The 14,194-nt window shown below is 41.1% G+C and overlaps 1 protein-coding gene across 3 annotated transcripts in view; it reads left to right on the top strand.

Annotated features, from left to right (window-relative positions):
* The window catches only part of LOC124272625 (MAM domain-containing glycosylphosphatidylinositol anchor protein 1-like), a 39,558-nt gene extending 30,009 nt beyond the window's left edge, over nucleotides 1-9,549 (top strand). For all 3 annotated transcript variants that reach the window (XM_046707822.1, XM_046707824.1, XM_046707823.1), the window contains exons 3-5: nucleotides 917-1,071; nucleotides 4,228-4,338; nucleotides 8,279-9,549. In XM_046707822.1, coding sequence (XP_046563778.1) covers nucleotides 928-1,071; nucleotides 4,228-4,338; nucleotides 8,279-8,524 — 501 coding nt within the window. In that variant the 5' untranslated portion in view covers nucleotides 917-927 and the 3' untranslated portion in view covers nucleotides 8,525-9,549. The remainder of the gene's footprint in view (nucleotides 1-916; nucleotides 1,072-4,227; nucleotides 4,339-8,278) is intronic.
* Nucleotides 9,550-14,194: the final 4,645 nt, after the last annotated feature.

The following is a 14,194-nucleotide window of genomic DNA, read 5'->3' as shown; positions in this document are numbered from 1 at the left end:
ATGGTCCGGTGAATGGGCATGTAGCCACATGTATGGACCCAGAAGTTGCCATGGGTTCCATGTATACTGATGGAAAGAACTAAGTGAACAGCCACAAGACTGACTGACTGACTGAGTTTGGTTTTACGCCGCTTTTAGCAATATTCCAGCAACATCACGGCGGGGGACACCAGAAATGGACTTCACACATTGTACCCATGTGGGGATTCGAACCCGGGTGTTCGGCGTGACGAGCCTACGCTTTAACCACTAGGCTACCCCACCGCCCCGAACAGCCACAAGAGGAAGCAAGTGTTGACATGACCTTTCGTAACACGGCCATAGTTATTGACTGAGTGAGTGAGTGAGTTAGTGGGGTATAATGCCAGTTTGAATGGTTACATCATGTCATGAACATTCATAAGCACATGCAAGTGTCGTTAAACCCACAAGAACGTGCAGGAACAGAACCCCCAAACCAAGATAGAAGTCAGGAAGAACATTGTTGCAGTAAGAAGATAAAAACACCCAGAACAGAAACTACACATTTAAACGAATAACTTTCCTCAAAGCATAGCTTCTGTCCCAGTGCTATAGTATGGCGTCATATCTGACCATATTGCTACGTGACGTCATATCTGCCTAATTGTTACAATATGACGTCACATCACCTGTGCAATTTAATATTTTCATATCATATGGGAACAATGTGACGTCATATAATCTGTGTATATTACCACGACCTGGCGTCTTATATCCACTTTATTACAATATGACGTCATCATAGCACGCTGCTCCAATATGACGTGATACCGTATTCCTATATTGCTACAACATAACGTGACACCATGTTTCCATACAGCTACAATACGACCATATAATCCTAGAGTTTTGTATCAGTTCATCTTGTATCAACTTCATATCATTTGTCATACTTCAGGTCATTTCATGTACATCGAGGCGTCCGCCAAGGCAAGAGGAAACAACGCCATCATTTTCTCCCCGCTATACCGCGGCATGGAGCAGCAGTGTGTGGGCTTCCATTACCACATGTACGGTAGACACGTCGGCACACTCAACGTCTACGCAAAGGTACGTGACGTGAACGATATCAAAAGTCATTTATCCGATATATCTTGAAACAATCTCCTAGTCCTCCTTCTAGAACCGCCGCCTCCGTGGTGTAGTGGTTAGAGCGTCCGCCAGGAGAGCGGAAGGTGGCGGGTTCGTTCCCAGACCGCGTCATATCAAAAGACGTTATTATGGTACTTGTTGGTCGCTGCCTGGCGCTCGGCATTAATGGGTACAACAAGGACTGGTCGGCTCGGAGTCAGTATAATGTGTCTGAGTGGGGTATTCATGCTTCACTGCGGCATGGTATCTCAGTGGGCTAGCACTATAAAACCAGCTTAAGTCTGGGCTAGTACAAGCAGCCGCGCATACACATACTTACGCATGCACGTCGTCATATGAGCGAAATATTCTCAAGCACGACGTTAAAACCCAATTTCACCTCACCTCACCTCACCTTCAAATGATAATAACAATGATGATGCAATATCAAAACAATATTGATAATCACAATAGTTATTATATACGTAATTTCTCTCCTATCCCTTTGATTCTAGCCAGCGGATACACATTATATACCCATGTAACTGATTTAAGGGAATTGAAGAATCTAGTGTGCTCATGTTATAGCAAAGACGGTAGAATCCATAAAACTTCTTGTTGATATCCTTTAATGGAATATTTCTCGACTATTTACGTTGCCATGTTTCCCATGTCTGTGTGTACAATAAAACAAAGACAGAATAACGGCCCTGACCGGGTCTCCTAGCAACCTGTAACAATGTGGTGAAGGAGGATATAGAACAGAAGGAAAATGTGCTCCTGTGCAGATATTGAAAAGAAACCCTTTAGAATCCGTAGAATCGATCTGAATCACTGTCTGGGAAACTATGATGTCATCGCCGCTCCAAAATTGGAAAGAAATGTTATAAATGTTGGTTTTCTGAATGTGAAATTAAAAGTCCCAAAATTATTGATAAAATAGAATATTCAAACGTTGAAATATGACAGTCCTCGCGGACAAAGACATACTCTACTATTCTGGGCCTAGATTTTCGAAGCTCTCTTAGCGCTAAGATAGTCGTAAGTTAATGTTAATGTATGGCACTTACGACTATCTTAGCGCTAAGAGAGCTTCGAAAATCTAGGCCCAGGTCCTTTGCCCGTGTACAATGCGTAACCTGTTTGGGTAGAATGACAACATGCAATTATGCACATATTACTTACATAGCGTGTAATAATACTCCGCCAATATATTTCAGTTAATTCAAATGTTTAGAAAGGAAAAGCTCTCTTGTTATTTCTGTGTATGAAGGTAGTAGTTATGAGTTGTTTGTTTATTGTTAGTGTGGTGAGGTGAGGTGAGGTGAGGTGAGGTGAGGTGAGGTGAAATTGGGTTTAACGTCGTGCTTGATAATATTTTGCTCATATGACGACGTGCATGCGTGTAGTATGTGTATGTGCGGCTGCTTGTACTAGCCCAGACTTAAGCTGGTTTTATAGTGCTAGCCCACTGAGATACCATGCCGCAGTGAAGCATGAATACCCCACTCAGACACATTATACTGACTCCGAGCCGACCAGTCCTTGTTGTACCCATTAATGCCGAGCGCCAGGCAGGGACCAACAAGTACCATATTTTAACGTCTTTTGGTATGACGCGGTCGGGGATCGAACCCGCGACCTTCCGCTCTCCTGGCGGACGCTCTAACCACTACACCACGGAGGCGGTTGTTAGTGTGGTAGTCCCATGCTGTCGGTGGTGTGACGATGTAGTCACGTTGTAGTGCCTGTGACAGCTGTACCTACCTAAATCCAGTGACGTATGTTGTGTATAACACTATTGACAGCACACTGTCTCCTGTAGGCAGACATACAGCTGAACACCATACACACATACAGTCACACAGGCGCTAGTCTGTACTGTCAATGTACAATTTACATATGCTAAATTTTTCTTCATACGTTATATTGAATGGACTTTACAGTGCTTGTCATGTGCAGTTAAAAGGCTGTATACACAGGTGAAGTATCGATATTCTGGCATTTAAAACCCACCGGGTGTCACGTATTCGTTTAAAGGAAGAACGCTGAATACTGCATGGAATTTACAAGAGCTTGTTCTTGGCCTCGATACCGCAAGGGTGTGGGGCACACACGTTGAATGGGGAATGTTAAGGTTGAGATTCCGTGTTGGAATTTCTTGTATGTTTTGAATTGATCATTATAATTCTTGTACTGAAAGGCCGACAGACATACGAAGCTCTTCCCTGAACTGAAATTGTTTTTAATATCCCACTGCTCCGGGCGGACTTTGCGGTTTAAGCATGTGCGTCTCTTTATGGCAAAGGTGAAAGACGTTCCTTGATATGAATTAAATACTTACTTTCCCTTCACTATCTGGCTTCTGTCCGGATTACAAAATCACCCATTGCTGTACAGGTACAGTGTTGAATGTATAGCGCATATTGGAAAGTCCTCTGTAAATGTTAGCGCGACTACTTTTTCTCCGGAAGTGAATAATTATTGATGTCAGCATCTTTAACACCGCGGCAGTAGTGTATAGTACACCTCGTGTATCCGACTTAGGTGCTGAGATTTGTTTCTGATTGTCATAAGGGCGCATATAAGGCGTAGAAAATGTTAACAATATCGTGCATTATCTTGATATGTAAACACACGCACACACCCCACACCCCTAAAATGAAGAAAAAATATGTAAAAAGTAAAAGAAAAAGTAAAAAAGTAAAATAAATACAAATATAAAGCTAAAAAGGCACCACACCTTCTCGAATTAAAATACAGAAAAGAAATCTCTCAAAGTTAACAAAAAACATCAACCAAGAAGGGCACCTGCCTCCATTCCCAACCATCCCCATCTCACAAGCACACAATCCATCCCCTCCCATACAAACGGAATCCGGGTGGTCAGGCTCGCTGACTTTGTTGACACAGGTCATCGTATCCTCAATTGCGCAGATCGATGCTCATGCTGTTGATCACTGGATTCTCTGGTCCAGACTGCAGCGTTAAACAACAAACCAACCAGCCAACAGAACACTAAACGAAAAGGAAAAACCCACATGCAAGAAACAAAACAACAAAAACCAAAAACCCTAAACAAACAAAAACTATGGACATTTTGTGTTTATATGTCCTCTGACCCCTCTGTTACAGGCACGGGGATTCCAGGTGACATCCGTGTGGCGAGCGTTTGGTAACCAAGGTGACTGGTGGATCATCGCGAGACTCGCCATTCCAAGACAGCTGGCCCGGGCGGGATACCAGGTACTCATCTCGTCATACAGCTGATCACGTCTTGCAGAAATACATTTATGTCCTCAGCTTCAACCGTATGCGAGTCCGTGGATACACTCACACATGCTTCAGTCATTTCCTAATTGGGTATCACTAGGCCTATCTATATATGTGCGGGTATACCGAATGTTTGGGTACATTGTATACATCGTAAGGAGCTATACAAAACTATAAAGAGCATTTTATGTTGAGTATCTGGACCTATACTAATAAGTGAGAGCAGTAGCGTACGGTTACTGGGACAGTGGGTAGAGTGTCTGGATCTCTGCTGAACACAGAGGGCATCCGGTACTGTATATTGACTTATACTAAACATAGATGACTTTTAATGCAGTATATTGAGCTATGCTAAACATAAAGTACATTGAGTACAGTATATTGACGTATGCTAAATATTGAGGGCATTGGGTACAGTATATTGACGTATGCTAAATATTGAGGACATTGGGTACAGTATATTGACATATACTAAACATAAAGGGCATCCGGTACTGTATACTAGTATTGACTTATACTAAACATAGATGACATTAAATGCAGTATATTGAGTTATGCTAAACATAAAGGACATTGGGTACAGTATATTTACTTATACTAAACACAGAGGGCATTAGGTACAATATGTTGGCTTATGCTAAACAAAGAGGGCATTAGCTACAGTATATCGACTTACGCTAAACATAGAGTTCAAAATATTGACTTATACTAGGGACAGGCGTTAGGGACAGTATATTGACTTTATACTAAGCATAAAGGGCAGTTGGTACAGTACTGGACCCATACTAAACATGGAGGACCTTGGGTACACTATCTGGACCTATACAAAATATAGAGGACATTGGGTACAGTGTCTGGACCTATACTAAACATAGAGGACATTGGGTACACTATCTGGACCTATACAAAATATAGAGGACATTGGGTACAGTGTCTGGTACCTATATACTAAACATGAGAGGACATTGGGTACACTATCTGGACCTATACTAAATATAGAGGACATTGGGTACAGTGTCTGGACCTATACTAAACATAGAGGACATTGGGTACTGTATCTGGATTGATACAAACTATAGAGGACATTGGGTACAGTATACTGACATACTAAACATAGAGGACATTGGGTACAGTGTCTGACCTATACTCAAACATAGAGGACATTGGGTACAGTGTATGGACCATACTAAACATAGAGGACATCCGGTACTGTATACTAGACCTATACTAAATATAGAGGGCATCCGGTACTGTATACTATCTGACCTATACTAAACATAGAGGGACATTGGGTACAATATGTGGATCTATACTAAATATAGAGGACATTGGGTACTGTGGATACTAGTATTGACATTAGTATATGTGGATCTATACAACATAGAGGGCATCCGGTACAATATGTGTATACAAAATATAGAGGACTAGTATTGACTTATACTAAACATAGAGGACATCCGGTGGGTATACTAGTATTGACTTATACTAAACATAGAGGGCATCCGGTACTGTATACTAGTATTGACTTATACTAAACATAGGGCATCGGTACTGTATACTAGTATTGACTTATACTAAACATAGAGGGCATCCGGTACTGTATACTAGTATTGACTTATACTAAACATAGAGGGCATCCGGTACTGTATACTAGTATTGACTTATACTAAACATAGAGGTATACTAGTATTGACTTACTACTAAACATAGAGGGCATCCGGTACTGTATACTAGTATTGACTTATACTAAACATAGAGGGCATCCGGTACTGTATACTAGTATTGACTTATACTAAACATAGAGGGCATCGGTACTGTATACTAGTATTGACTTATACTAAACATAGAGGGCATCCGGTACTGTATACTAGTATTGACTTATACTAAACATAGAGGGCATCCGGTACTGTATACTAGTATTGACTTATACTAAACATAGAGGGCATCCGGTACTGTATACTAGTATTGACTTATACTAAACATAGAGGGCATCCGGTACTGTATACTAGTATACTAGTATTGACTTATACTAAACATAGAGGGAGCATCCGGTACTGTATACTAGTATTGACTTATACTAAACATAGAGGGCATCCGGTACTGTATACTAGTATTGACTTATACTAAACATAGAGGGCATCCGGTACTGTATACTAGTATTGACTTATACTAAACATAGAGGGCATCCGGTACTGTATACTAGTATTGACATATACTAAACATAGAGGGCATCCGGTACTGTATACTAGTATTGACATATACTAAACATAGAGGGCATCCGGTACTGTATTGACTTATACTAAACATAGAGGGCATCCGGTACTGTATACTAGTATTGACTTATACTAAACATAGAGGGCATCCGGTACTGTATACTAGTATTGACTTATACTAAAACATAGAGGGCATCCGGTACTGTATACTAGTATTGACATATACTAAACATAGAGGGCATCCGGTACTGTATACTAGTATTGACTTATACTAAACATAGAGGGCATCCGGTACTGTATACTAGTATTGACTTATACTAAACATAGATGGCATTAAGACCTATACAAAACATAGAGGGCATCCGGTACTGTATATGGACTTATACTAAACATAGAGGACTTTTAATGTAGTATATTGAGCTATACTAAACATAGAGGACATTGAGTACAGTATATTGACGTATACTAAACATTGAGGGTATTGGGTACAATATACCTATATTGACGTACAGTATATGCTAAATATTGAGGACATTGGGTACAGTATCTACAATAAATATAGGACATTGGGTACAGTACATATACTAAACATAAAGGGCATCCGGTACTGTATACTAGTATTGACTTATACTAAACATAGATGACATTAAATGCAGTATATTGAGTTATGCTAAACATAAAGGACATTGGGTACAGTATATTTACTTATACTAAACACAGAGGGCATTAGGTACAATATGTTGGCTTATGCTAAACAAAGAGGGCATTAGCTACAGTATATCGACTTACGCTAAACATAGAGTTCAAAATATTGACTTATACTAGGGACAGGCGTTAGGGACAGTATATTGACTTATACTAAGCATAAGGGCAGTTGGTACAGTGACTGGACCTATACTAAACATGGAGGACCTTGGGTACACTATCTGGACCTATACAAAATATAGAGGACATTGGGTACAGTGTCTGGATCTATACTAAACATAGAGGACATTGGGTACAATATCTGGATCTATACAAACTATAGAGGACATTGGGTACAGTGTCTGGACCTATACTAAACATGGAGGACATTGGGTACAATATCTGGATCTATACAAAATATAGAGGACATTGGGTACAATATCTGGATCTATACAAACTATAGAGGACATTGGGTACAGTGTCTGGACCTATACAAAATATTGAGGACATTGGGTACAGTGTCTGGACCTATACTAAACATGGAGGACCTTGGGTACACTATCTGGACCTATACAAAATATAGAGGACATTGGGTACAGTGTCTGGACCTATACTAAACATGGAGGACCTTGGGTACACTATCTGGACCTATACAAAATATAGAGGACATTGGGTACAGTATCTGGACCTATACACAATATAGAGGACATTGGGTACAATATGTGGATCTATACTAAACATAGAGGACATTGGGTACAATATGTGGATCTATACAAACTATAGAGGACATTGGGTACAGTGTCTGGACCTATACTAAACATGGAGGACATTGGGTACAATATCTGGATCTATACAAAATATAGAGGACATTGGGTACAGTGTCTGGACCTATACTAAACATGGAGGACCTTGGGTACAATATCTGGATCTATACAAAATATAGAGGACATTGGGTACATTATTTTGATATATATTAAATGCAGAAAACTATGAAAATCTCCCCGACTGTTTCACAGATCGCCTTCGAAGGTATCACCGAGAAAGGCTACCAAGGCGACATCGCCATTGACGACATCTCCGTCGAAGACGGTCCATGCCCAGTCGACTCCAACGCTGTGGCCGTCGTCGTAAAGGTGGACACGTCACAACTGGACAAAGATTCGATGAAGTTGACGAGGAGGTCGAGGAAGGGGAGGAAGAAGAACAAGAAGGGAAAGAAGAAGGGGAAGAAAAGGATATCAAGCGAACAAAATAAGTCTTAAATCTCGAACCTGTGTTAGAAGTGGTTGACAGTGCGAAGACGTTAAACATGTGGCGATTGTGCTGTTTCATGTTGATTTAGACCGACGTCGAACTGATGTATCGTGGAATAAACACCGGCCTACTGGCTATATTCGGACATGTTTGTGAGCTTCATTTCCATATGAAATGTACCAACACTATGTGTTGACTGAAATCAATTACCAGGACGTGACGAACACAGAGTGTGAAGGATATACATTGATACCAGTGAATGTTCAAGGGTCATTGAGAGTCTGTGCTGAACAGTGTGAACAGTTGACAAGCAGTTTTGGGTTGGTTTCATGGAGGATTGAATCTATTAACAGTTCTTATTGGAATGTATACTATTGTCAAATGTACTGTCAACAATGTTCTGGTGAAATTATTCGAGTTATCCGACGTTCGATACAACCGAAGGAATACGCTTCGAGAAAACAATGTTCGACACAAGGGTATTAGACTGTACACGAGTCGACCAATGTGACATTAGATGATGTTTAACGCAGCTTGAAGAGTCTCACGCATATGTTATGAGTGATTCAACTATGATGGACTGGTTGCCTTAACGGTGTAAACTTCTGGGCGTTTTTCGTTTTTGTGTTCATGCATTTCTTTTAAAGACAGCTGCTGTGATTGCGTTAGCAGACTCATTCCGTAATGGCCGCAGATGGTGGACTGGTACCATGGTGTCTGTCTCCGACAAGCGGAAATGATTCACCAATGGGTGTTTTCAACACATTTCACCCTCGTGGTTATCTCATTACACATGCTTCTTAGGAATTTGGTAAATTTAGGCTTTCGAGTTTTGCTTGAGGAGACACAGAGAGCTTGTGCTTTTTTTGTGGCTTGGTGGTCAGTGATTATTGTAAGTTCAAATCTTAGGGTTGTAGTTACAGTCCGTATGATTTCATTTGAGGCCGATAAATTGAAGGTAATCAACAAGCGGGTGTAGTGAAATTTCAATTTCACACGTGCAACTCACACACCTGGCTGTTCTAGCAGCAAACGGTCCCCTCTCGTAAAAAATAGCGAAAAGTGACCACAAAATAATGATCGTTTGTTAAACAACTTTTTTATTCGGGTGCCCAAAATTATAAGACAAATCATCAGAGTTGGTCGGTCGATTTCATGTGACTGTGCAAAATTTGGTTTTGTTGCAGTTATTAAATTTTGTGTTAGTGCGCAATTCATCGGTATCAAATGAAATCCAACGAACTGTACATGTCACACGCGTGTCGTCGCATTTATCTCCTATTTGAAACAGTAGGAACAAGACGAACTGGAATGAAACGTTACTTGTATTTTAGTCTCAATTATACCCGATAGAAATTGTATCATAGTCTCGCATATATATGACCATTACATATATTTTAACTTAAGTCAATATCGTTATTATTCAAGCTATATTCAATAAGTGTAATAACGAACTTAATTTAAGACATCAGAAAATCATTTTTATAACCGACAGTTTGATTCAAAAAGGTCATTATGCTTTTTCCAGTGATGACGTTTTTGACAGTTGATATGCGTGACATTTTATTGATGAAAATAGCACTGCGAATTGTCTATAATGCCCATGTTGAGATAGAAACCAATAGTTTAAAGTAAACGTTCAACTATATAAAAATATAACTTTAAAGTTTCTATAACCACGTCTGTACCTCAGATATATAAATGTCAAATAATTCATAATCAAATATTAACGGATCGTATAAGCGTCAAATACTAACCAACCTTGATCATTGACCGTCTATCCACCTCTGACGTGTTTACATAAACCAAGATGATCAATAAAGGCGTACATGTGTTTTATTCAAACGTATTCTATTTAAACAATCCAACTCAAAGTAAGAATAGACTATTGGTGCTACAACGTATTCTGTAAATAATATGCTACAATGTATTCCTTGATTGTGCATTGATGTACATAACTGTTTCAACGTAAAATATTATTCATTACATTTGGGCATATTGTTGTAGCATGTTCAGAAACAATAAAGCTGTTCGATACAATTTTTATAAGATTGATTTGTTTGAGAGGCGAGAAATACATACAAGGTCAATCAACGTAGACACCCGTTACTGAGTGAGTGCGTGAGTGAGTTTAGTTTAACGCCGCACTCAGAAATATTCCAGCTATATGGCGGCGGTGTGTAAATATTCGAGTCTGAACCAGACAATCCAGTGATCAACAACATGAGCATCGATATGCGCAGTTGGGAACCGATGACACATGTCAACCAAGTCAGCGAACCTGACCACCCGATCCTGTTCGTCGCCTCCTACGACAAGAATGGGTTACTGAAGGTTCATTCTAACCCGGATCTTCACGGGTCGCCTCCTACGACAAGCATGGGTTACTGAAGATCAATTCTAACCCGGATCTTCACGGGTGTGCCCTGCCCAGAGGTTGTGTGGTAGCGTAGTGGGTCAAGCGTTCGCTATAAACTCCAAAGTTAGGGTTGCTTCCCTGCATGTGAAATATATCTCTGATGTCCTCGTTGATAAGTGGCTGGAATGTTTCTTATGTGGGGCAGTCACTCACTCATTATCCAGAAGAACGGGTATGGCCACCAGACGGCACGGATGACAGGAAAACTAGTCCAGAATTAGTGCGTGTTGCAAAACGAATTTTTGTTTTGGTATTTATTTTCAATTTTCGTTTTTAAATGTCAACAGATTGTGAAAATCAGCTGTTTTTCTATATAATTGGGGTGTATTGTACTTAGGCAATATCTTAAGTATAATTGGAAAGGTTAAACCAGTCAAAGAAAAGAAGGCGGTGGGGTAGCCTAATGGTTAAAGCGTTCGCTCGTCACGCCGAAGACCCGGGTTCGATTCCCCGCATGGGTACAATGTGTGAAGCCCATTTCTGGTGTCCCCGCCGTGATATTGCTGGAATATTGCTAAAAGCGGCGTAAAACCATACTCACTCACTCACTCAAAGAAAAGAAAAACATCTACTCGTAATTGCTTACCGGCAAGGATTGATGCACGCATTTCTTATTCTTATTTCTAACCAGGACCTTCATGGGTCATCCGTTACTGAATGTACTGTTTGTTTTGGATCTTCAGTTCGTAATTTCTCGTTCCTTGTTCACAGTATGTAATTTTACGGTAGTTGGTTTCTGCACATCTCGGAATCTACAAACCATTTCTATCCCGGTAAGAATTTAAACGCCTGGACAAGATTATTCTGTTCCTCCCTGAATTCCACGAGCGTGCAAGACTTGTTCCGGAATGACACGAATGTGCACGACTGTAGTGCTTGTTCCGTAATGACACGAATGTGCACGAGAGTTCTACTTCTCCCTGAATGACACGAATGTGCACGACTGCTTTACTTGTTCCGGAATGACACGAATGTGCACGACTGTTTTGCTTGTTCCGGAATGACACGAATGTGCACGACTGTAGTGCTTGTTCCGTAATGACACGAATGTGCACGAGAGTTCTACTTCTCCCTGAATGACACGAATGTGCACGAGAGTTCTACTTCTCCCGGAATGACACGAATGTGCACGAGAGTTCTACTTCCCCTGAATGACACGAATGTGCACGAGAGTTCTGTTCTTGTTCCACGAATGACACGAATGTTCCGGAATGACACGAATGTGCACGACTATTACTTGTCCCGGAATGACACGATTGTGCACGACTGTTCTGTCTGTCCTGGCAAAACATACCTGGGCACGAATCCTTGTCTGGAACACCCCAGCGTACGGCTGAGTAATGCTGTTTTACGGTTGTAAATGAGAAGGCCATTAAGCCCTGATGCTATCGTGAGGCTTGTCCCAGGCCCGGGAATACAGCCGAATCTGTGTGTAGAACCTACAATCAGTGGATCCTGGCGATAGGGACACAACTCATCACAGTGAATCCTGGCTCCTTAGACGTGGAGGTGTGATTTCACGTTACCTCTACTTCTCAATGGTGTGAGAGACAGGTAGAATTAATTCTTGCTTCGATGAGGATTTAGCTTCAACACTAAACGACCGCCACACCAAACAACTAGCTTTAAACATTGATTGAAAGACGAAACGTTTCTATATACGAACTAAAGTAACTTGCGCGTAAAAACATCTTTCATTAACAAAGACACAATATGACCCATGGTTCCTATAAAAAAACAACTTGCATAACGGAGGCAGATAATCTGGGCTATGTGCGGAGGTAATATGTTGAAGACATTGACATGTCATCGTGATCTGCCTCTTCAGTCTAGGAACATTCTTGGCTTAACTGCTTAAGGACATTCCCGGTGTGTTTACAATCTGTTGGAGTCAGCGACCCTTCAATACAACCGTGTCCTTGGACATTTGCTGGGAAACCGGTACCACAAATATGTTTACACACGCAATACTTGCAGCAGGGTCATTAAATGCTTTGATGAGCGACAAGACAAGAACCGTAAAGAATGATGTCTCCTAGGACCTATATACGTCTCCGCCTCCGGGCCGAAACAAGCGGACGCTGAGGTATGTCTCGCGTTAGGTTTGTTACACCGTCGTGATGGTGCGACAGCCTCGGGTGCCAACGGTGGAGCAGGAAACGCTGTGGTATCTTCTATGTTTGGTTGTCAGTGAGATACACATGCTTATGAGTCAGTTTTGTTGGAGTCGTGTAGTGCACAGTGCTTTTGAGAACATCTTGTTTTTATTTATTCTGATTAAAAACACTTTTGTGGAGAAAAAAGGAATGTCATCGGATCCGTACATTTCATCCTTAACATGAGCAAAACTACAACTAAATCATTTGTTGATATGCTTCAACAACGTTATTTGTTTGCATTCACACCCCATCCCCACTTTGACAGACATGGAAAATGGATGGATGGATGGTTCGATGGGCGGGTGGTTGGTTGGACGGATGGATGGATCGGTGGGTAGTTGGATGGATGGATGGATGGATCGGTGTATGTATGTATGTATGTATGTATGTATGTATGTATGTATGTATGTATGTATGTATGTATGTATGTATGTATGTATGTATGTATGTATGTATGTATGTATGCATGTATGCATGCATGTATGAATGGATGGATGGGTTTGGGGTATGTATGTATGCATGTATGCATGCATGCATGTATGTATGTATGTATGGATTGATGGATGGATGGTGGGTGGATGGATGGTGGGTGGATGGATGGATCGGTGGGTGGTTGAATGGATGGATGGATCGGTGGGTGGATGGATGGATGGATGGATGGTGGGTGTATGGTATGTATGTATGGTGGATGGATGGTGTATGTATGCATGCATGCATGCATGGATGGATGTATGTATGGTATGTATGTGGTATGTATGGATGGATGGATGGGTGATGGTGGTTGGATGGATGGATGGATGGGTGGTGGATGGTGGGTGGATGGATGGATCGGTGGGTGGTTGAATGGATGGATGGATCGGTGGGTGGTTGGATGGATGGATCGGTGGTGGGTGGGTGGAGTATGCATGTATGGATGGATGGTGGGTGGATGCATGGATGCATGTATGTATGTATGCATGTATGCAGTGTGTGCGTGTGAGATAAATTTTAAATTCTTAACTCAACTTCCTGCATGCATGCACGAACGCATCTTTTTCAAATAAATTTAATAGAGAGCATTCACTTTTCATAGTGACTATGAGAAGGCAGTCAAGCAAACG

This window comes from Haliotis rubra, unplaced genomic scaffold (genome assembly GCF_003918875.1).
Source record: "Haliotis rubra isolate DU_JTF1 unplaced genomic scaffold, ASM391887v1 Scf171, whole genome shotgun sequence".
Lineage (NCBI taxonomy): Eukaryota > Metazoa > Mollusca > Gastropoda > Lepetellida > Haliotidae > Haliotis > Haliotis rubra.
Note: the sequence above shows the minus strand (reverse complement) of the source record. Positions and strands in the feature narration are given on the sequence as shown.